The sequence below is a fragment of the Aplidium turbinatum genome, chromosome 16 (genome assembly GCF_918807975.1).
Source record: "Aplidium turbinatum chromosome 16, kaAplTurb1.1, whole genome shotgun sequence".
NCBI lineage: Eukaryota > Metazoa > Chordata > Ascidiacea > Aplousobranchia > Polyclinidae > Aplidium > Aplidium turbinatum.
The window spans coordinates 21002144-21026141 of record NC_137487.1 but is presented as its reverse complement, the minus strand read 5'-3'; the positions used below and the strand labels follow the sequence as shown (position 1 = coordinate 21026141).

The 23998-nt window shown below is 38.3% G+C and overlaps 3 protein-coding genes across 3 annotated transcripts in view; 2 read left to right on the top strand and 1 right to left on the bottom strand.

Annotated features, from left to right (window-relative positions):
* LOC145785062 (low molecular weight phosphotyrosine protein phosphatase-like) overlaps nt 1-23998 on the top strand; it is a 122462-nt gene that overhangs the window by 36311 nt on the left and 62153 nt on the right. The window lies entirely within an intron of this gene.
* LOC145785314 (uncharacterized) lies at nt 1016-10368 on the top strand. Its single transcript, XM_082596980.1, has 7 exons — nt 1016-1136; nt 7158-7287; nt 7929-8067; nt 8404-8586; nt 9475-9603; nt 10097-10231; nt 10312-10368. Exons 1-7 carry the CDS (start codon nt 1016-1018, stop codon nt 10366-10368), a joined length of 894 nt encoding a protein of 297 aa, XP_082453106.1.
* On the bottom strand, nt 11234-23003 carry LOC145785313 (baculoviral IAP repeat-containing protein 7-B-like). Its single transcript, XM_082596979.1, has 9 exons — nt 22809-23003; nt 22452-22551; nt 21938-22017; nt 21472-21554; nt 13224-13409; nt 12938-13052; nt 12346-12599; nt 11938-12115; nt 11234-11362 (listed from the first exon to the last, which is right to left on the bottom strand). The coding sequence occupies exons 1-9, from the start codon at nt 23001-23003 to the stop codon at nt 11234-11236; spliced, it is 1320 nt and encodes a 439-aa protein (XP_082453105.1).

The window sequence follows — 23998 nt, the reverse complement described above, 5'->3', positions numbered from 1 at the left end:
TTTTTTAACTTAGCAGATACATTGGAGTGGCCAGCATTTCGTATATCTCGTTCTAAATTTTTCTAGACATCTACAGCTTCACTTATGCAGCATTTTTTTTACCTAAAAAGCTCTAGCCTAGTATACCGGTACTATGTTTAGTGAACAACACTATTTGTGAACTACCAAGTACACTAAGTTGCCTTTCAAAACATGCATAGCCTATAGCCTTAAGTATTTAAATATAACTTTTGTATTACAGAGAAGCAGTGAAACGTTTGTTGATGTATATATTTATTTTTATTTTAGCAAATAAAAAATTCATTTGATTTTTTTAATTGATTTTTTTGATTTTTATTGTTTGATTTAAATCATGATTTAAATCAATGATTTAAATCATTTGATTTAAATCAACCAACCCTGCTTGTCAAGCTGCTTTCCTCTTCCTCTGACATTTTCCACGTTTTCATGAGTCTTCCTTGTTTTCTACGACCATCCACTCACAAATCTAACGCTCTTTTCAAAATATCATCTCTAGCCCTCCTCAAAACATGCCCATGCAACCTCACTCCATTTGCCTTCGCCAACTTATCAACATTCTCATTCAACCCAAGCAAGTTCATAAGTTTTTCGGTATTCCTTTTGTCCAATCAGCTTCACACCACACATTGCTCTCACCATCGTTCTCGGCTCTTCTTAAAATCGCCAACTCGTTTTCCCGTAAGCACCATGTCTCACTTCCGCACAGAATTGCAGACCTCACGTAACTAGCATAAATTCTTCCTCTCATTTCCAACGAAAATGTTTTACTGCATAACAACTCTCGACACTCCTTGAATTTCACCCAACCAAACCGTACTCTTACAGTCACTGCCGCTTCACAACCACCACTGGCATTATACATATCTCCGAGATAGCAAAAGGCCTTCACCGATTCCACTTCATCATTCAGCTTTTCAATAGGATCAGCCATTCTTTCTTCAATCTTCTTGCATCATTCACATACAGCAACAAACATTACGTTCGGGGAACATACATGACATTACAGAAACAAACACAACGTTACGGCAACAACCATAAACGAGGCAAGCATGAACAAATGTCCGACAGACCATTCGGTATTCGGAAGCAAGATAATCTCGCCCTCGTTTATGTACGTGAGTTGAGTATTCTGCAGATGAAGTTATCAACAGTGTATCAACCATGATTTCAATAGTGTATCAACCACGTTTCAATAGTGTATCAACCATGTTTCAATAGTGTATCAACCACGTTTCAATAGTGTATCAACCAGGTTTCAATAGTGTATCAACCACGTTTCAATAGTGTATCAACCATGTTTCAATAGTGTATCAACCACGTTTCAATAGTGTATCAACCATGTTTCAATAGTGTATCAACTATGTTTCAAAAATGAATCAACCATGTTTCAATAGTGTATCAACCACGTTTCAATAGTGTATCAACCATGTTTCAACAGTGTATCAACCACGTTTCAATAGTGTATCAACCACGTTTCAATAGTGTATCAACCACGTTTCAATAGTGTATCAACTATGTTTCAATAGTGTATCAACCACGTTTCAATAGTGTATCAACCACGTTTCAATAGTGTATCAACCACGTTTCAATAGTGTATCAACCATGTTTCAACAGTGTATCAACCACGTTTCAATAGTGTATCAACTATGTTTCAATAGTGTATCAACCACGTTTCAATAGTGTATCAACCATGTTTCAATAGTGTATCAACTATGTTTCAAAAATAAATCAACCACGTTTCAATAGTGTATCAACCATGTTTCAATAGTGTATCAACCACGTTTCAATAGTGTATCAACCATGTTTCAATAGTGTATCAACTATGTTTCAAAAATGAATCAACCATGTTTCAATAGTGTATCAACTATGTTTCAAAAATGAATCAACCACGTTTCAATAGTGTATCAACCATGTTTCAATAGTGTATCAACCACGTTTCAATAGTGTATCAACCATGTTTCAATAGTGTATCAACTATGTTTCAAAAATGAATCAACCATGTTTCAATAGTGTATCAACCACGTTTCAATAGTGTATCAACCACGTTTCAATAGTGTATCAACCACGTTTCAATAGTGTATCAACTATGTTTCAATAGTGTATCAACCACGTTTCAATAGTGTATCAACCACGTTTCAATAGTGTATCAACCATGTTCAATAGTGTCTCAACCACGTTTCAATAGTGTATCAACCATGTTTCAAAAATGAATCAACCACGTTTCAATAGTGTATCAACCACGTTTCAATAGTGTATCAACCACGTTTCAATAGTGTATCAACCATGTTTCAATAGTGTATCAACTATGTTTCAAAAATGAATCAACCATGTTTCAATAGTGTATCAACCACGTTTCAATAGTGTATCAACCACGTTTCAATAGTGTATCAACCACGTTTCAATAGTGTATCAACTATGTTTCAATAGTGTATCAACCACGTTTCAATAGTGTATCAACCACGTTTCAATAGTGTATCAACCATGTTCAATAGTGTCTCAACCACGTTTCAATAGTGTATCAACCATGTTTCAAAAATGAATCAACCACGTTTCAATAGTGTATCAACCACGTTTCAATAGTGTATCAACCACGTTTCAATAGTGTATCAACCATGTTTCAATAGTGTATCAACCATGTTTCAATAGTGTATCAACCATGTTTCAATAGTGTATCAACCACGTTTCAATAGTGTATCAACCATGTTTCAATAGTGTATCAACCATGTTTCAATAGTGTATCAACCATGTTTCAAAACTGAATCAACCACGTTTCAATAGTGTATCAACCATGTTTCAATAGTGTATCAACCACGTTTCAATAGTGTATCAACCATGTTTTAATAGTGTATCAACCACGTTTCAATAGTGTATCAACCATGTTTCAATAGTGTCTCAACCAGGTTTCAATAGTGTATCAACCATGTTTCAATAGTGTATCAACCATGTTTCAATAGTGTATCAACCATGTTTCAATAGTGTATCAACCATGTTTCAACAGTGTATCAACCATGTTTCAATAGTGTATCAACCATGTTTCAATAGTGTATCAACTATGATATGTTTCAATAGTGTATCAACCATGTTTTAATAGTGTATCAACCACGTTTCAATAGTGTATCAACCATGTTTCAAAAATGAATCAACCACGTTTTAATAGTGTATCAACCATGTTTCAATAGTGTATCAACCACGTTTCAATAGTGTATCAACCATGTTTCAAAAATGAATCAACCACGTTTTAATAGTGTATCAACCATGTTTCAATAGTGTATCAACCATGTTTCAATAGTGTATCAACCACGTTTCAATAGTGTATCAACCATGTTTCAAAAATGAATCAACCACGTTTTAATAGTGTATCAACCATGTTTCAATAGTGTATCAACCATGTTTTAATAGTGTATCAACCACGTTTCAATAGTGTATCAACCATGTTTCAAAAATGAATCAACCACGTTTTAATAGTGTATCAACCATGTTTCAATAGTGTATCAACCACGTTTCAATAGTGTATCAACCACGTTTCAATAGTGTATCAACCATGTTTCAATAGTGTATCAACCACGTTTCAATAGTGTATCAACCATGTTTCAATAGTGTATCAACCACGTTTCAATAGTGTATCAACCATGTTCAATAGTGTCTCAACCAGGTTTGCTAATTACTTGCTAGTTTCACAGCTGTGCTCTGCATTCCCGAGCTGCTTTCACTGCTGCTCATATTTTCTTCATCATCCGATAGTTCCGTGTTAAAAGGAGTTATTAATTCTTCAAGGAGCTCGTTAAAAGTGTACATGCTGCCACCATTTTCCAATTTTCTGACACAAAAAATCCAATAAGTTTTTTTTTTAAGACACTTGATGAGTTACTTTAACGGAAATTAATGTAATGTTTCAGAAATATTATATTTGCCACATACAGTTTTAAAGCAACAAATAACATACAGCAAACAACCAAAATGATGGCAAGACAACATCCAGACATGGACCGGACTCAATTTGGCGACACTGGGCGAGTTAGCTGAAAATTGCCACTCTTGGAAACATATCAGCCATGTTGATGCACAATCTGCTGCTAGCGGAGATGGCGATTGATGATGATTACAAATTTTATTGAACAAACCCAGTAAACATTTTTCTTTGGCCCAACGTTGGCTGACGGTTGTTCGGGTTGGCTGAGGGTAGTGTTTTGCCAACTTTGCCAACTTTGGAAATATTTTAATTGATAATACCTACGAAGAATTATTTAAGTTTGCTTTATTGTATTCCTTTTACAATAATTGTAATGGGACAATGAAAATGCAAAAAAACTTAGAATTAGAAAGTCGGTCTTGCTAATGTTGGTGTGCAGTTGTACAAAACGTTGGGCCAACGTCATTATTTGCGGATGTACTACGGTAATATCTCAATTTTTTTACATTATTGTTTTATGGAAAAAAAAAAATTGAAATGTTTTTCTAAATCATGCATCACTATGAGGATCACTAATTCTGAACAAAAACACTAATTCGCAAATCAAGGCTGTAGTTTCATCTCGCAATTTTTGCGTGCTCGTTTCATTTTTGTTTTCGTTTTTTTCATTTTATTTTTGAAACAAAATATGACAACACTGAGCTGAATAATTGTACCACAGTTCCCTTTACCATGTGTTCGTAGGTAAGCACTTTAACCATAGACATCTTATAACAACTAGATTGCGCTTGTTGCATCTCGATTGAGAAAATTAAAAAAAATGTCAGCCATTGTTAGTGTCTCGAGCCAATCAGAAGCTGCTTTGTCTGTGACGTGCGATAGTAAAAAACGCGCGAAAACCCCAATGGAGGACATTTGCATTAATTAGCTTCAAAGCTGACGGCGTGACGACATTTGTATTGGCTGACATTTGCAGTTTTGCACATTGCATTAGCTTCATAGCTGGCAGCTTAGTGCAGGAGAACGCAAGTAGCGCACATCATGAAACTCAGGTAAGGTTTGTACAGTTGACTCAGATATATTCTTCAGGGTAAACTATTAATACTACAAAAAGTGCTTATATTTGATTTAGATCTTAAGAGCATATATTTTAACAAAAAGTAGTGATATTTGAAGTTCAACAGTTGTCAGCTACATGGCGTGTGTTTGCACTGTGTTTACTTGCCAGTGCATACAATTATTACACTGGACAACATCAAGTTTTTTCCTCAAATAAAAATATATGACTTAGATCTTTGCTTTCTCAAACTCCGGTTCTGGCAAATTTCTATTGCAGGCTTTGACTATCCTGGAACTTCAAATTTATCTAATTCTAGATTTTCGTCACCAACGACTTTGAAATTTTTCAAAATCAAGGACAAAATTCCCCATTTGGTTATGTATTTCTGTGTTGCAAAATTTTTTGAAAACTTTGCACAATTTGTCACAAAAATATCATTAACAGCACAGAATTAGGTCATCAAAAAGTTCACCTATATTATCAAACAATTTTACATAGAGACATGTCAGTTTTACAGCTGTGCATGTTTCACAGTACGATCACAATTTGACAATATGCTAATGACTCCATATTAAAATAAGCTTTGCAGAAAGTAAGATCTTCTGCGGACCGGCTTTTGACAACCACTTCTTTACATCATATTGTGTTTCAGTTTATATCAGAACTTTCTGTAGGTGTTAGTTATATAATTACTAATGCAATGTACCGGTACCAAGTTGTGCAATTTTGTAAAGAGCGGAACATGCCTGTGGAAGTAATATGTTCACTTTGGTCAAACCGTAAAAAACGTTTGTCAAAATGGCCACCTTGTGCATCGAAATTGCGCTACAAAGGTTTGTTGGAATCAATGGCCACCCTTAAAAGTGGTTGAGCAGAATACAGTGTAACTATTCTTTATGAAACAGGTGGGCTACATCTCAATATATTACCGGTACATGTTATATGACTGAAGTTTAATTTTCGAACTCTATGTTCTGATGCTTTCTATAAAATAGCAAATTGTGTTAAAATGCTTAACTTTTGCACATTCTCCAGTGTCCACTGCTGTTCAGTTGAATTATCTGCATTTTTATACCGATTGTCTGGCCTAGTGGTTAGCATGTGCACCCTCTGTTTGTAGGTATCGGGTTCAAGTGAACTGAGTCACACCAAGATGATAAATTGGTACTTCATTCTTGCTAGCTGTGTTGTGTTAGAATGAAGTAAGGGTAAGTTTCACACATCGTGCTGCCAGTGACTCGCTACTGCTGCAGTAATCTTACTCGAGTAGCTGTGCGGCCCGGATACAAAGCATGCGGCGATGGGCTTTACTGACCACTCACGACACCTGAACTTAGTACTTATAATGAGACTTAGTTTTATGGCAGTGGCTATTTGACCGGCGCCGGTCTTTGAATCTGAAACACTATTTGACCGTCATTACGTCACTATACAGTCACTTTTTTTCTTTTTCTCTTTCAAATCAAAGAACGAGAAACGCGTATATAAGTTCTAAATCCGACCATGTTTTTCAACTCGTTACGTGGCGCGTGCGATACGTCGCCGGCTCCTATTCTAGAGGGACTGAGTTCGTTACTACCCGGAAGCGTCCCTTTTTTTTTATTTATTTTTTTTTTAACTAAACTTTGACCCAAAGTGCATTTTTGTTTAAAACGTTTGAAACGTGCCTGAATGAAAAATTATGTAGTAGGCTATAGTTAGCACGGCCACAAACGGAAAATTACCCAGAGAAATTCTCAAATTCCAGCAAATTAAAAAACTCTAACTTCATTACTCACATTTGAAAAGACATAAAAAATTGGGTTGTAGAAAACTCAAATTAAAAATTGACTACAAAAATGCACTTCGGGTCAAAATTTATTTAAAAATAAAATAAATAAAAAAAGGGGCGCTTCCGCGTAGTATCGAACTCAGTCCCTCTAGACTAGGAGCCGGCGACGTATCGCATGCGCCACGTAACATGTTGAATAAACATGGTCGGATTTAGAACTTATATACGCGCTACTCGTCTTTTGCTTTGAAAGAGAAAAAGAAAAGAAGTGACTGTATAGTGACGTAATGACGGTCAAATAGTGTTTCAGATTCAAAGACCGGCGCCGGTCAAATAGCCACTGCCTAGTTTTATCTATGAAAGCTTTAACATATATTTTGATATATACATATTAGATGACTTGCGAAGGGCTGAAAGATGGTGTAAAGAATACACATTACGAAGTGATGTTGAATTGTCATCAACAGATGACAATGAATCACAATCTTCATCCAAAGGTGTTTTGCACGAAAAGAGAAAACACAGGTATGTCTATCTAATGTTTGACATAATTGTTAACATGAAACAGCGATTAACTGTTGTAATACTTCCTATAGGGTTTTACGATACGACACAAGTTAGACCATAATCAGATTAGTACACTTAGTACAGATTACGTTGTTGCATTTTTTCATTGCCCTCCTAAAAAACAAAGTGCTTTTCCCCCCACAGTCTGCAGTCCTGAAGAAAACGGCTGACCCGGATAAATCGGATATAAAGAATTATCTGCTTCTGTAAAAATTTCTTCCTTGTTTGTTGATTGTCGCTAGTTTTTCTGTCCTCTTTTCTGAAAACTTTAAAGTGTTTTTGTCCATTTTAAATATATATCCTAATTGTCATGTGTGGCACCTTGAAAAAGATTCTCACCCGGATCTAGTCTCCCTTCCTATTGTCATCTCCCGAGTAACTGACGAAACTTGGTAACGGAGTGGAATCCATGATTGTCCTCACAGCGGTTGTGTTGCAAAAGTAAGAACAGTGCTTTTTATTGGAAAGCAAGCTTTAGCCAACCAGACATTGTGGTTAAGGTTATCAATATTGGGTTACAAGCACAAATCTAAGCCCAACTACTAGTAGATATTAAGTATACAGATGCTCACTGTAACAGGATTTACGTTTGCTTACAGAAGGAAAAGTGTTCACTTATCTTCAAACAATTCTGACAGAGCAACGTCAAATGAGGATGTTCCTCTTCCTGCTACAACCATAGCGGAATTAAAAACCGTAAACAGCATGCTGGAGAATGAGGAGACCTATCAGATTGTGGTTAGTGAACACGATATGTTCTTAGTTCTTACTGCGCATTACCTATCTAAAGTCACCCACATTTTTGGCAATACATGAGTTGTATGTGTGGGGAGTTAGTTTTTCTATTTAGCCTAAAATGAGTTTAAACTTGAATGAATAAATTTTAAACCATTTAATGTCTGCCTCAACAGGCTAATTGCACAATTCATCGCACATAATCACATGGTACACACCAATATACAAAAAAATTCATGCTATAGTACGCTGGTAGCCTGGTACGCACCGCGACTGTTTGATGGGGCTATTTTAACAATCTCGGCTTATGCATTTCCACATCCATCTGTTCTATTGCAGTTCAAACAACTGTGTCGTATAGGAGGAAGAAGCCTATACGACACGGTTAATCGATTGATGCCTCAGGTGCTGTTAAACGAAGTCGCAAGTTACGTCTCGCAGACCGGGAAGGGGAAAAATAAATTAAGTGGAGAGAAAAAGTTTTCTTTTGATTCCATGCAAAACTTAAAGAACATGGTTAAGGTAAGTAGTTTGTTTAAGTTTTGTATTCACCTTTTGTTGGTATGATATCGTCTCCAGAAAGAATACTTACTGTTCATGATTAGTTTTCAATGAAATAACAACCTTGGATATAAGTTTTACAGCATCTGAAGTTTAATTTTTTCGTAATCTTTTTTGTCAATTTGCTGTTTACTATCCCTGATTAATGCCTCAGTCTAGATCCAGTTGAAAAACACCTGCTGTTTACTCGAATGCAATAAAAAAGATGAGATTAAAAAATCGATCTGGCCGATTTCGCAGGGAAGGGTGGCCTTCTCTGCGAAAAGCTCCGGAAGGCCGACCTTCCCGAGTTCGGCGGCTATGCTTATGGTGATGTCCTCGCTTTTATTTTCATTACAGCTGATGTTCGTGCCACGCACGTGAAACAGACTGTAGAGCAACGTTCTTAACCTTTTCTGACCCGTTACCCCACTTAAGCATGGTGGGCATCTTAAATCTATTATTTGTCTATTAAATCCCATAACCTTGTCCATTTGCCCTGCAAGCAGTTCAAGGCGTTTATGTCAGAGAAAAAGTCGCACAAATAAGCAACCTTCGATAAGAACACGCTGTTCTGCATCTTCTCGTGAAGACTTCCAAACAGCAGCATAAAATTAATTCCATTCGTACCAATTTTATTAGTCTTTGGCAATCAATTGAATGGAATAGCCAAACCCAACAATGATTTAAGTTTGATTAAAAATTGGTAATAATTTGCACTGTCCTGCTCATTGCCCTCTGGAAGACCTCAAACTTCCCCAGATTGAGTAATTACCACAGGTTAAGAGCCGCTGGCCACTGCTGTAGATGATTGTGTCAAAATAAAAATCGATGTAACATTATTTGTTTACAAAACTGCTTTACTTATAGATGTTGTCCAGAGCAATACGAAATCATGCACTCTACAAGAAATCGACCACAAACTGGGCGACTGGTTTAAGATGTGGGAAGACCGCGATGGGGGCCGGCTTAAACGTCTTGCTAAAAAAAGTACTGCGGGTATGTTCATTTGTTCTCTCCGTCACTGACAAATCGTTACTATTCTCTCAATAAGGGCAATAAAAGCATTTTTATTTACTAAACCAGCGATTAGTTTAATACTGGAGCAGAACTTCAAGAAATATGCACACATTTTAAGACTTGACTTCGAAGATCTATCAAACGATAACAATAATAATTTGCACTGGTTAGAGAAGGCAAACTACATTAACACGATTAACGAATGTGCATTAATGTTAGAGGTTAATAGAACATAACGGTATACCCATTCCCCACCCCATCGTATAGGCTACGAATTACAGAATTAAAACATACTGAGGAATGTTAGGATGTATTAAAAAAATGCTTGTTATTGTAAAATAACCGGGTGTTGCATACACATATCCATGAGATATGTAGCAATTAGAGTCTGTTCTTTCACGGTGCTGTAAACACGATCTAATTTGCACTGTACAGTATATTTTCTTTACATATGTTGCATATTGTTTTATAGGTACTTGCGTTTGAGGCCGCCACAGATCACGTTGTTACATCCAGGCGCAGTCTTCTGATGAGGCATGAAGTACCTCAGTCCACTGTGTTTTTAGACTTTTGTGCATGTCTTGTCGTAGCTGTGAATTGTGCATGGGTGGTGCATTTTACCATTCGAATAAATGTATTTTTCAACAACTTTACGTTTGTTTACATCATTGACTTAAATTTGCTCAGTATAAGAAGATGGTCATCGTATTGGCATATGGATCATCGGGACAGTGTCAACTTTAAATTGCAGGTTAAGTTTAACCAACGTTGCTCAACTACAACGATTAGTGCAAAATATATATGGCCAACTGCGACGAATGGTGCAAAGTGCGTTTGGCCAGCGTAGGTACCAACGATGAACTACGTTGGCAGTAGAGTTGGGATTACGTAGGCCCAAAGATTTTAAAATAAGTCCGCTCAACTGCGACGAATGGTGCAAAATACGTTGGGCCATCGTAGGGTACCAACGATGAACTACGTTGGCCCAAAGATTTTAAAATAAGTCGGCCCAACTGCGATGAATGGTGCAAAATACGTTGGGCCATCGTAGGGTACCAACGATTAACTACGTTGGGTGTAGAGTTGGGATAACGTTGGCCCAAATATTTTAAAGAAGTTGTCCCAACTGCGACGAATGGTGCAAAATACGTTGGGCCATCGTAGGGTACCAACGATTAACTACGTTGGGTGCAGAGTTGGGATAACGTTGGCCCAAATATTTTAAAGAAGTTGTCCCAACTGCGACGAATGGTGCAAGATACGTTGGGTCAACTTCGGCCACAACGTAGTGCCAACGGAGGAGCATTATTTTACCAACTGTCACACTACGTTGGGCCGAAGTACAATGTTTGCTGGGAACGCTTCCATTGCTTTTCCACAAATAAGGAAAGCAAGTAGCTGCAACTAACTATTTTGGATCTGTGCGGATGAAAATTTTGCGAAATGAAAACGTGCGTGCCGTTAATTTAAAGATTGAAAAGTACTGGTCTGGATGTTGATGAATGGCGGTATTCATGAATGCCACACAGACTAGAGCCTAAAAGATTCTAAAGTTTTCATGAAAAGCCGGTGTTGTAATGTTTCGAATAGAACTCATAAACTACAATAGTTAGTCCACATACAACCTTTTGACAACTCTTTCTATTTGCGATCGACTGAACCCCATTTCTTGCGCGGTTGTCGCCCAGTTTGAAGACATGGCTGTAGCAAGCTGTTCTTGGATGCGTTGCAATTCAGCCTGGAATTTCACAAAAGTTTGTTTACATATATGCGTTAGTGTAAAGTTACTTCACTTACAAGGCTGTAATTACTTTGACTTTATGCTATAGATAGTTGACTTTCAACCATTTGATGTGTGACGTTACAATTTTCATAAAGATGTAGGGAATTTGAACTTTGACATACTTTTCTAAAGGACTGAGACGATTTTTAAAGCCAAGGCGCTGCTTGAAAAACACAGTATGTACAACATCCCGCGGTTACGGGAAAGCCAAATATCACTAACTGTCCAACCTCCATGGAGCATGACTACTGGTCTAAGGATCTTACTGGTGGTCTTTTGCTGATGCGATATATACATTGTCAAAAGCGTCACTTGATTAAGGCGAAAAGTACCATCGATATTTCCATTATATTAACAAATGTACCATCTTATGGACTTAAAATGGAGTAAAAAAGATTGTGATAGATAAAGCATCACAAATATAAGGGTTCAGTGCTAGCCGTGCTATGTTGTCCGAGTAACTTTTGTTTTGGAGCTATGATGAGGACCTCTTCTATCCTAGAATGAAGCAAGCGAAACTGAAATGATACCCTTGGGTCGATGATGGGCGGTGGGGGAGATAGACGGCGCTGTTGGCCAGAACTAGATCTTCCAAGTGAGGGGGGCACATCAAACGGTCCACGAAGCATGGGGCGTGGAAGACGTGGAAACATGGATACCATCCGATGGACAAAATCTGGTCCTTTGCGTTGAAGCAAAAACTCACATCTGAGAGAAGACGGACATTTTGAAAACAATGCAGATCGAAAAAGTATCTGAGAATGTCGCAAAGAAAATATGCAGTTTAAGATTTATTGAATTGGAAATTAGTGTTTCTGTAGACAATTTTGTGACAAAACTATTTTCAGCCACTATTCATTCGAATAGCATATATCCTTTAAATATCTTTGAGATGGAGCACTTGTAAATTTTCTACCTTCGTGTAGCTTCTCACTCACGTTGGAAAGCATTTAGCATGCTCTGTCCAAGGCTCGTCTTCAGGGTCCCAGTTTTGCAGGCCTCCGTTACAGTACCAGCACTTGACTCGGTCGCGATCGCCAAGGAAAAAAAAGCCGGCTTTACAGATTTGTCGTGACGTCGCCCGTACTCGATTGGACGGCCACCGGTTGTCAAACGTTTCATATCTGCTTTCTTCACTTCTCATGTGAGGGTTGACCGGGTAGAGGCACGGGAACAAGTCACGGAGGCTTCTCTGTGAACGTAACGCATAATCAATAACACTCCTTAATCAAACGCACTTCACCTTTATCAAATGTCTACTATTTCACACCAGTTAGATGAAAGACATTTCAAAATGTGTGGAATACATTTCAAAGGTAAAAGGTACTGTACGTGTGACATGAAGACAAAAAAAATGAAATGGCAACAAAGTCAGAATATAAGGTGAAAGCGGCAAAGGCAACAGGCATTTCCAACTATTCTAGACAATCCAATATTAATGTAGGCTATTACAGCAGCATATATTTCTACACGCCATAAATTGCAGATGAACAACTTTATTCAAACTACATCAAGACGTCATGATCGTACTAGCTCGTCTTCGCTTGGATCTGGTGGCTCTTGCATTCTCTCACGTCTTGGAGGAATCGGTACATTCTCGTTTGGTTGAAGAACCACATTCCTGTCCTCATTGCCACGGGCCATCCTGTAAGCCGTAACCAGGCCATCACCATTAGCAATTAGCATGTTAGAGAAAACCCGAACTTTCAACAAATAACAAAAATCTTAAGAATTGTTACTTCATACAAAATATTATTAAGGTCTTAACAGATAGGTTCACACAAGGCTGGCCATGTTTTTACAAATACGAACAAACCTGCAATTAGGATAATGCCGCTGATGTTCCACATGGACTTCATCGCCGTAGTTCCAATTCCTTAAGACGCCACCGCAAGAGAAGCACTGCACTCGACCCAGGTTTCCTAGATAGAAGAAGCCTGAACGTGCTAGGTCCGAAGGATGCACAGAGATGTTTTCCTCCGGCCATGTGGCAAACGTTCTCCTGAAGCAGAAAAATCGTTGCTTAGATTTGCAAGATTTCAGTGATCGTTCGCAACTAGATTAGCATGCAATGCAACATACAAAAGGAGTCCATAGTATCTATTCTATATACATTGTATGATTGATAAATTAGGTGATATGATATGTTTAAGGCTGTTTGAGTATGAAACTCTTTCGCATTGAACTTTACCGATGGTTCACGTCATTTAGGTGCAGACAGTTAGGTGCCTGCCAAATTAGTGCGCGCACAGTGGCGTCAGGATATTTAAGTGTGCGGCGCCACATCATTCAGGTTCTATGACACTCATAATCATTTATCAGAATACTTGATTATGGGACAGCTCTCCCCGCTGTGTTACAATGTAAATTTCAGTTTAAAACATATCAGTGTGCAGAGCCTGACTATGCAAGTACAGCCAAAAACCCACTTAGCAAGCCCTTTTGTTTAAACAGGAGCACGAGATTCTAAGGATGAAGATTTTAATTAGGCAATAACAGAAATACGGAAAATGCACAATTAAACACCACAAATAATAAAAAAAGCAAAAACATGCCATAAACATACAAAAGGTATATAAGTCAAAAAATTAAGATCCCATGTGGAAGTTGTGGCTTACTCCTCGAAGAAACTTCAGACATACAGGATGCGGTGCTTTAAACTTCCACAGAGAAATTCAACTTATGCTTCAATTAAGCTCATGACATTGCCCTGTCATGCTTTTGATACTCACATACAGTGTTTTTTAAGGTGTTTTGGGGGACCGAAACGGTCCCCCAAATTTCTCCAGCGGTTTCCAAAAATTTGGACTTGCAACTACAGTAGCCTAATAAATAATTCGTTTAAGCAAATATGGCTATTTTTTGGTATTTAAATGAAACACTTGCGGTCACCCAAACCAAACCTTAAAAAAAACCTGCTCACATATCTAATAATTCAATGTGTAAATGCAGTGACATACGCAAAGAGCGTGAGAGTTTATATTTCACTAACAGATAAGCTAGGCTGCCCTAATCCTTGGTCAGACTATAAGAAACATTAGGCTACTCTTGATCAAAAATGTCAAATTATATCGAATGCCCCCTCCCCTCCAGTAACAAAACCCTGCGTACGCTTCTGAACGTGCCCTCAATACGCGTGGCTCTGGGTTGAGTAAACCAATTACGTCGTCTACGTAAATCATTATAATCGAGACGTCAAGAATGTTCTATCATATTGTTTGTTTTAAATACAAAATCTATCCAAAAGAGTAACTTAGCTGTTGCAAACTAACAAAATATCGACAATGCATGCTGAATATGGTAGGTTTATTTATACAATATAACTTGCTGGTTATAATTAAAAATGGGCATTTGTTTTAATTCGTGTTCATTTCGATTCGAAAAGTATTTCGAATGCTCCCCCTCCACTCTTGAGACAATTCTGCGTACGCCACTGTCTGCAGTATCAATATTAAGCACCGAATGACATAAACTTTACTGGGAACAGCACCTAAATGATCGAGCGCCACACCTAAGTATCCTGACACAGTGTGCGCATCTATTTGGCAGGCACCTTACTGTCTGCACCTAAAAGACGTGCTCCCTTACCGAGTGCCACCATAAGCCACTCATCAATTACGCAGGTAATGTACACATTGCACAAGCATACCCACAGAGAATAGACCTTTCCCGCAGCCAACCAATGAAGCATGACGTTGAAAACAAACCACTTCAAGAACTGGAATTGTAGTAGTGAAGCACAGTTTTTGAACGTTTTGACGGAACAATCGCTCATTTTAGACGTACATTTTGTACTAAGAGTACTTTTTTGACTGAGTATTACAATTAAGTTATTTATTTTCAGAAAAAAATTGAATTTACTACAGGGCCTTAGCCCATGGGCCTAACTACCACCGGTACAGAACTATAGCTTACTCCACGGGACCACTGAACGAAAGTAACTCGCGTTGATAAATTGTATTTCAAAAATATTTGAGTTAACAACCAAAGTAGATACTAGTCTAAACATGTTATCATTTCATTTGGAATCTACACTTCTATTTTTTTCATGTAGCATTTCCGTTTATTACCACTTGATGTTTTTGTCCTAGCTTACCAGTTACCCCTACGCTTTTGGTCACTCCAGGTTTCTAGCCACTTAATGTTTGTGTTTGGTTCGACTTCTTTTATTATGAAACTAATATATTGACACAGAATGAGACTGCATAGGCCTATGTATTTTTGGCAATTATTACTTTCTGTCGAAATAGGAATAATCCAGGGTTGGAAAAAATCATGATTTTTTTAAAAAAATCAAAAAAATCGGATTTTTTTGATTTAAATCAGATTTTTTTGATTTTTTTTAGATAAAAAAGCGTCGAGTCTACTTGGGGGAAGAGCTCATTTTAGTAAGATAGCAGAATCATTTTTAACCCCTTGATTGATTGAAAGGCTTTGCTTTGCAAGTGTTTAATCATTTTTATTATCATATTGTAGGCTAGCCTGTCTATTGCACATATTTTTAAGTAGGCGTGATATGTTGCTTTATACTAAATCACAATGTGCATATCGAGATTGAGGTGCGTCTCAGACTGTCATCTCACTACACTAAGATCTTTCCTTACGTTTGAGCGCAAAACTCCCATCGTGACGTCACATTGCATGACAACATCTGTGTTGAATGGAAAGGAAAAATTCGCGCTAAAGTTTATGGCTCTACAAAATATCAATAGCTGTGGAATGGTAACATGTTTTTGAAAAAAGAAACACATTTTGCAAAATACTTCTATGATCTAAAACAGCGTTTCTTAACCGGGGGTGCTAGCACCCCTTGGGGGTGCTGGAATAGACTGTAAGGGGTGCTAAATGCATGCAGTATAATATCAAAAAATGCCATTTTAATTTTCTGCATTTTTTTGTTATTCTGCCAGTATCAGCAGTTGTCATATCAATGATTGCTGTTTCGAAGTAGCCTACATGATTTGCTGTCATTGTAGTCATCTCCCAGTCAAATACTCAAATTGATCCTGAGTAGATTGTGCGAACTTATCTGGTGGGTGTTTTGTTGTAATATTGTTGCTCACCTCTCGCTTCTAGAAACCACCATGGCAAAGTATCCAGAGTGGATACAGCAGCCATCTTGGCAGACATGAGTGATCATAGGCTAATAGACTAAAGGAGGAGCTATGATTGACATGCAGGTGAATCAGAGTTGTGGGACAAACTTTCGTCCTTCCGCTTGCTGATTTCTGGTGTGACCAGTTGACAGCACATCCTGCATTGGCACGAGCAGCAATGGAATTGATCGTCCCATTTCCGACTAACTACCTGTGTGAAAAGGCGTTCTGCACCATGCTCCAAATGAAAACAATTGGCCGGAGCCGCCTTCAACATGGGTTGCTCCACGATATGAGAGTGGCTTTGACAAACACGAAGCCTCGAATAGAGAAATTGGTCACACATAAGCAACAACAGAAATCACATTGATACATGTGTAACTAGATACCCAGCTGGGTAACTTAAATATGCTTAAGTTTGTCCATGTTCTTTTACTATTCTCGGGTTTTCCTATTTCTTTTATCACCAATGACGACAGTAGTTTTGAAGAATAAACAAAATGATCAATTTGTACTTCGCTTTCCTTTCAATAGTGCAGGCCAAAGTTTAATGGCGGCGTCGAAATTTTGACATGCTATTTGATCACTGGCGGTATATTTTGTATATTTTTGTCGCCTAACAAACGGTGCTGTTGTTTTAAGAGAGTTGATTCACCTACATATGGTTATAATTGAATTTCTGTTGGTGAATGAAAGCCAAACACCAAATCCTGAATCAACTTCGTTAAAACAACTGCTCAGTTTGTTAAACAACAAGAGACTTCATTACAAAATATATCTCCAGCGATCTGAAGGCATGTTAAAATTTCGGCCTGTACTAAACTTTTGGTCGGTACTGTAGTAGTCTAATGTCAATAATAGTTAGGGGGTGCTAGACTGGTCGGGCCTGTTTACAGGGGTGCTAAAATCAGAAAAGGTTAAGAAACGCTGATCTAAAAAGTACCAAACTTCTAAAACGGTTTTTAACCTGGACAGGCATTTTAAAGGTCTAATAAAAATTAATCTGTGCCGTGTCTTTTAGCTCAAACTCTCACATTTGAAAACCCTGAGCCTCAATGCAGCTTACCCTCTTTTGTATTAAAATGCTGAAACAATTTTTTTGTCTGAGTTGAAATGCACAACTCAAACTCCGTATTATACTTGATTATCAGTATCTTAAATCACAGCTATACTTTGAGCTATTACATTGCTGCAACCTCAGACCAAGGCTCATCCTTTCTCATGAATGACAAGAGCAGTCACCCTGGCCATGTGCAATTGTTCCCACCTACTAACGTTATGGTCCTTAACATCACAGATATATTATGATAGTATCATCCTTACTAAATCACAGATCATTTTTCTGAATCGTTGATTGTATTTTTTTTTACCTAAAAAGCTCTAGCCTAGTATACTATGTTTGAGCTGGTATACAAGTCCCCCTCCCTAGGCAACTCATGACAAAGAGGAATTGACCAAAACATGTGAATTGAAGTGTGTGGACAGTAAAGCAAAGGTAAAGTAGTTTCACCTTATATGTTTGGTTGAGTCCTGTCTTTGTCATGAGTTACTAAGGGGGGGAGGGGGGACTTGTATACCAGCTCCACTATGTTTAGTGAACAACACTGTTTGTGAACTACCAAGTAAACTAAGTTGCCTTTCAAAACATGCATAGCCTATAGCCTTATGTATTTAAATATAACTTTTGTATTACAGAGAAGCAGTGAAACGTTTGTTGATGTATTTATTTTTATTTTAGCAAATAAAAAATCATTTGATTTTTTTAATTGATTTTTATTGTTTGATTTAAATCAATGATTTAAATCATTTGATTTAAATCAGCCAACCCTGGAATAATCACATCACAAGTTTGCAACACACACGCATTCATTTTAAATTGGGCTACAGCGCAAGTGGAATCCCCAATACCATACGTTTTGGTTAGGCAAATACAATTTTATTAAATTATTAGCCCACTAACTGTTGTCTAAAATTTTACTAAACTTTATAACATTATAAAACTCTAATTAACTACAAACAATTTATAGTACGGTAACGTATAGCGACTTTATAGCTTAGGCTAATGCAGCGACTGCATGATTGAGTGGTGAAAACGTTTGCGCGACGTTCGCAAAGGACTTCGGTTCGACACCGCTCCAAAGTTTGCGGCTGTGTCTCGGCAAAGACACTTCCTGGCATGCTAAAATAAGGATAGCACCTGATTCGACAACTAGGCTATATATCTCTTCGCTGCTTCTTATTGTGTTGCATTTGTGATCGCAGTGAAGGCTACGTAATACTCTATATGTTGTTGCAATGGGAGCAAAACAACGTGATTAGGCTAGCCCAGGGGTTCTTAACCTTTTTTGTCTCGTTTACCCCTTGCCGAATTAAAAAAGGAAAATTTACCCCCACAGTTTTGGTGGCCCCTTGTGATGTCATCGTGTCCAGTCAACCATGCGAAGAAATGCAAAACATACTTTTTTGTCTGAATTTACCTTGGCAAATATCAAAAACAAGCTGTTTATTTGCCGAAGACACGATTGTTTTTGACGGGGGTTCTGTGATTGTGAACAATAATGTCTTGGAACAGTCGTTGAAAGAGCTACCGTACTCGCATGTCGTCTTTGGGAAGTAAGTGAGATCGATGTTTTGTTTTAATAGTCAACAATGAAGAGAACTCTTGCTTCATACAGATAAGTAGTTGGAAAAGGTATAATAACTTCAAATGCACGCTTAGTCATCGTAGGAAACTCTTTGACTATTCCACACCAAAACTTCGAAAAGTCACCATGGCACGATAAGAATTTAGAACAAAGCGTTGTTGAACATTGAAGATCAATCAATTCATCTTTACAAAGATCATCGTCAGCAGTACTTTCTAACTTGGCTTCGAAGGGATGAGTTATGTAAAGAGCCGTACTGTTAAAACTTTCACCTTCGAAGTAACCGTCTAAGTTCTTTTTTAAGGCGTCAAGGTGCTGGCATATTTCGACTTCGAGGTCAGAAATTTCGTTGCGACTTGTAGCCTACTGACTTTCCAATCATCAAATGTAGAAAAATTTGTCTAAATTCCTTTTTGAACTCTTCTACTCCACAAATCTAATTTTGTATGAAAGCCTTAATTTATGATTCAGTAAATTTACCCCCTCGGTAGGTGAAATTTACCCCCAGGGGGTAAATTTACCCCTGGTTAAGAACCCCTGGGCTAGCCTATTACTGGACTTCATGTCAACTTTACTGGGTGGCATATATGAAACTGGGTAGGCTAAACAAACAAATAATTGAAATCCTTCTGTGGTCGGAAAAAAAGATTAAAACGTAGCTTCAATTTCATATCTAAAGTGATCACCAAACTTCTGCGGAAATGCAGTTTTTATTGGATGAGTTTGGGCAAATGCGAAGTGTGTGCCCATACGTCTTCATCAATAGGTTGACCCGTTGGGCAATTGAGCCAAAAAGCGGCCAAAACAAGTTATAAGCTTATAGTAACAATGAATGTTTGTCAACAGCTGATTGTAGCAAGAATTAACAGCAATGGACACCGGCGTTTCGTGGTCTGCAGCTCCTGCAAGCTATATTACATATTTCATTTCTACGTTCTATAATAAGCACAGAAACAAATGGAGGCCTCATAATTGTATCGGAGCCCCAACTGACGAAGTTAGGCTACGGCCCTGATTGAATGGCAGTCCAGCTTATTAGCCTACTTTAACAGTTGATTCATATTCAGTGCAAGTAGGCCATAAGTGATAGGCTGCATTGCTTTCACAAGTAAAGAAGCAAAAAAGGCTACAAACTGAAACCCACTTAGCCTACAGTACTTATTGTAGCAAATAAGACAATAATTCTCACTTATTATTATAAAGACATAGTAGCTAAAGCAGAAAGAAATTTTAAGTCTATCAGAATTGCAGACCAACAGCGTTTTGCTTAGACATTAACACACTACCAGCAGTTCCTTCAAGCGCCATAGCTTATGCGTAGTTACTAAAGCCCATTAAATAAGTGGCTTATCATTGTATCACTTGAGTTGTTTTTTCATATAAAAGTAACTTGAATAAAATTTAACAGTCAGATCCTTGGTTTTTAACGTTGATTCCATGTTTTACGAAGATTCTACTAACTACTCAACAAGTTATCAAGTATTCACAAGCAATTTGGTGCTTGCCAATGAAGCAGCCAGCGTGATTGTTTTCAACGTCACGCTTCATTGCACAGAGCAGGGGGAAAGGTCTTAATGTAATATCATTCTTTCGCCGTCTAGCGAAATGGTCAAGTGGATAAAGCACCTGATTTTCCACTGTGCGAACTTAGTTTGACACTTAACCATCCTGGATGTTAAAAAGCACGGCTTTCCTCTTTCCAAGGTGTGATAAGACGGAAAAAACGTAGGTGGCCACCCTACTCTCATTTGCGTCATAGGCCTGGCACAACGAGAACCTTCTTATACTTGACAGTGCAACGCAAAATCGAAAATATTATTTGAAAGTTGATTCTTACCTCTGCCGCGCAAGCACAAGATATGTTAAATTCCCTACTTCGTTCAGCTGGTACTAACCGGATGGACTGGCCGATGACGCTTAACATTATAAAGTTTATTTGTGATTGTGAAAAACGATGAATGTCTTAAGGATATCTCCGGTCCGTATCCGGTCAATGGAGCGCTTCTCCTTAGCGCGAGACCTATCGGCGCGACATCAGCCACGGTTTTATTCCATTAGAAGCACAAAAGCGAAAATTGTGCACTTACCGGATTACAAATACTTAAAAAATACGACTTTAAATTTTGATTACTTTTGCTCAGAACAAGCGTCCACTTAACGATCCTTCTCAAAGTAGGTCTTTAAACAAAGCAAAAAAAAATTGAAACAAACCAGCAGAATAAAACAAGATAACATGAGACATGAACACAGACCTGATGAATGCTGACTTCAAAAGTTTGGTGTAAAAAAGTAATGTAGCGCTTTTGCTTTTACTTTTACTTACATTCTATCGTATTCCCGATGTAAATTCATACTCAGCAACAACTGCTCGTGGCCTGGCGCGGTTATAGTTGCCAGTTCCAATCTCTGAAAAAGTGTTTTGATAAGTAGTTACATCAGCAGGTTCAATGGCGTAGTGGTTTGAGTACCCGACTCTGCGTCAATAGAAGTGGGGTTCATTCCTCATCGGGTCATACCAAAGACCTTTTAAAAATGTTTCTAAACTTCATGTCTGCTTGGCACTCAGCAGAAGAACTCGCAACCATTGAGCACTCTGCTATCGGTGTTGCCAGATATGCCAGCTCCTTTGCGGGTTGAAGGGATTGCGAAAAGGGATTCAAAAACCCGGCAGTTGATTGTGATTCAAGACGCCCTCAACGTTAGTTTTGGAAAGAACCCAAATTGCTTAAAACAACAAAGAAAATCAGCAACATGTCCCTCTATAAAAACAACAACTGCAATTCACGTACCGGGTAATTCTGTCGCACTTGCTGAGACGTGTTTACTGGTCTTGCAGTTTGAGGATAGGCCGTACCACTGCTGCCAGGACCTAAATTATTTGTAAATTATATAAAATGTACGTAAATCTGGTAAAATGTAGATTAAATGGGTTTGCTAATGCGTAAGTAGACTTTATGTATTTTCACTTAACATTCCTATTTTCATGATCAATGTTCTGTACTCTGTAGCCGTCATGGTAATTGTACCATCCGTTCAACATGACATATCATTTTTGCACAATGAACGTATACACCTAGCGCCATACAAAAGGTTGTTAGGAAGTAAGACAAAATGGAGTGACATCACCACGCATCTTTCAACACCTATTTCTGAAAAATATCGTTCAATTTGTGCCTTGCTAGCTAACAAGACCGACTTGTAGATGTAGCTACACATTTTTCTAGAACGAGTAATGATAGAAGCTATCCATGATAAAAAATAAAAAAAAGTCCGCTATACATGTTGAGTTACACATCAGCATACCCGTGGCGTGTTTCAGTAGCAGGCCAGCAGAAACAGAAGACAAGGAAAGGTTTTCTTGCGATGGCGGAGGTGCACGATTCGTTGTGGCTGAAGCCGATGCCTGCAAAGTCACTTCAGCAACTTACTTTATGACAACAAGAGCCTCATGCCCAATTCAAAACATCGAATGAACATACAATTACGTAAACTATACTACTGTATTTACTCTTGGTGCTTAAGCAGCAGGCTGTCCTCCAGTCCTATTATTACGCGTACCAAACTGCCTGAAGAAGCTTTCTAAAAAACAAGACAAAAATAAAGATACAAAACAGATATACTTCACTGAAGGCCGTTGCAGACGAAGCACAACGGTGATACAACGTTGCTGATGAAATATCTCGGCTTGGCTTCAGGATAGGAGTCGGCAAAGCAGAGTATTTCACCACATAAGTGATGAATTATTGTTTCCTTGTCAATGTTCAATAAAATCCACTTTAAGTTTGAAAGAACAAAATCTCCGCGTGGAGATAGTGCGAGGTTTAACCCAAGAAACAGTGATGTGCTTGGTAACATAAGTGACAACGGCAACAATTAACTTTGTTGGATTCCGGCTGACAAGTGCAATATAGGGTGTACGGTTTCAAAACTTTTTTTCAAATTTTCCAACGAAACCAATTTTTTTTGTCGGGAAATAAGCTCAAGCTGAAAACTCATTATCTCAAATATTTTTTTCCTACTCGAACAATTCAAGGTCCCAACTCAAGAAAGAAATTTGGTGTAAAATCATGGTACCGGCGATGGGAATTTTAACCACTAAAAAGGACTTTGAAGCTTTTTGCAGTTAGTATGAGTAACATTAAGAGTTAGAGTTATTTTGGCAACCGATTGTAGCATCGAATAGACAGCGATAGACACGTGTTTCGCCCATGAGGCTGGGCTCATCAGTATCGCACCGTATTCTTGCCACTTGAGTAATCGACCGCCACTTTACCAGTCAGTTTAACTCTTATCTTTGTGGAAAGAAAGAGCCAACAAAACCAGCAGGTGCCAGGGGTAGGTCAATGTGAAGAAAGGCGTTCTTCCCGGCTATCAGCACAAGGCTGATTACTCACTAGCACAGCGAGCAGCAGTAACGCTTCGCTAACCAGAACGGTGTAGCTTCCACGCTAGCCATAGAGACCTCCAATTAAACGTTTAAGTTATTTTGGCAGCCAATTGTAGCATCGAATAGACAGCGATAGACACGTGTTTCGCCCATGAGGCTGGGCTCATCAGTATCGCACCGTATTCTTGCCACTTGAGTAATCGACCGATTACTCAGACCGTATTACTCATTACATCGACCGATTACTTGAGTAATCGACCGCCACTTGAGTAATCGACCGATTACTCAAGTGGCAAGAATACTGTGCGATACTGATGAGCCCAGCCTCATGGGCGAAACACGTGTCTATCGCTGTCTATTCGATGCTACAATCGGCTGCCAAAATAACTTAAACGTTTAATTGGAGGTCTCAATGGCTAGCGTGGAGGCTACACTGTTCTGGTTAGCGAAGCGTTACTGCTGC

Coding starts and splice junctions, on each gene's coding strand:
- LOC145785313 (XM_082596979.1), bottom strand. CDS start 23,003: ATGTTACCAAGCACATCACTGTTTCTTGGGTTAAACCTCGCACTATCT. Junction 22,552..22,808: donor GATATTTCATCAGCAACGTT/GTATCACCGTTG, acceptor GTGACTTTGCAG/GCATCGGCTTCAGCCACAAC. Junction 13,053..13,223: donor CGGCATTATCCTAATTGCAG/GTTTGTTCGTAT, acceptor TACGGCTTACAG/GATGGCCCGTGGCAATGAGG.
- LOC145785314 (XM_082596980.1), top strand. CDS start 1,016: ATGACATTACAGAAACAAACACAACGTTACGGCAACAACCATAAACGA. Junction 1,137..7,157: donor TCTCGCCCTCGTTTATGTAC/GTGAGTTGAGTA, acceptor TATACATATTAG/ATGACTTGCGAAGGGCTGAA. Junction 8,587..9,474: donor ACTTAAAGAACATGGTTAAG/GTAAGTAGTTTG, acceptor CTTTACTTATAG/ATGTTGTCCAGAGCAATACG.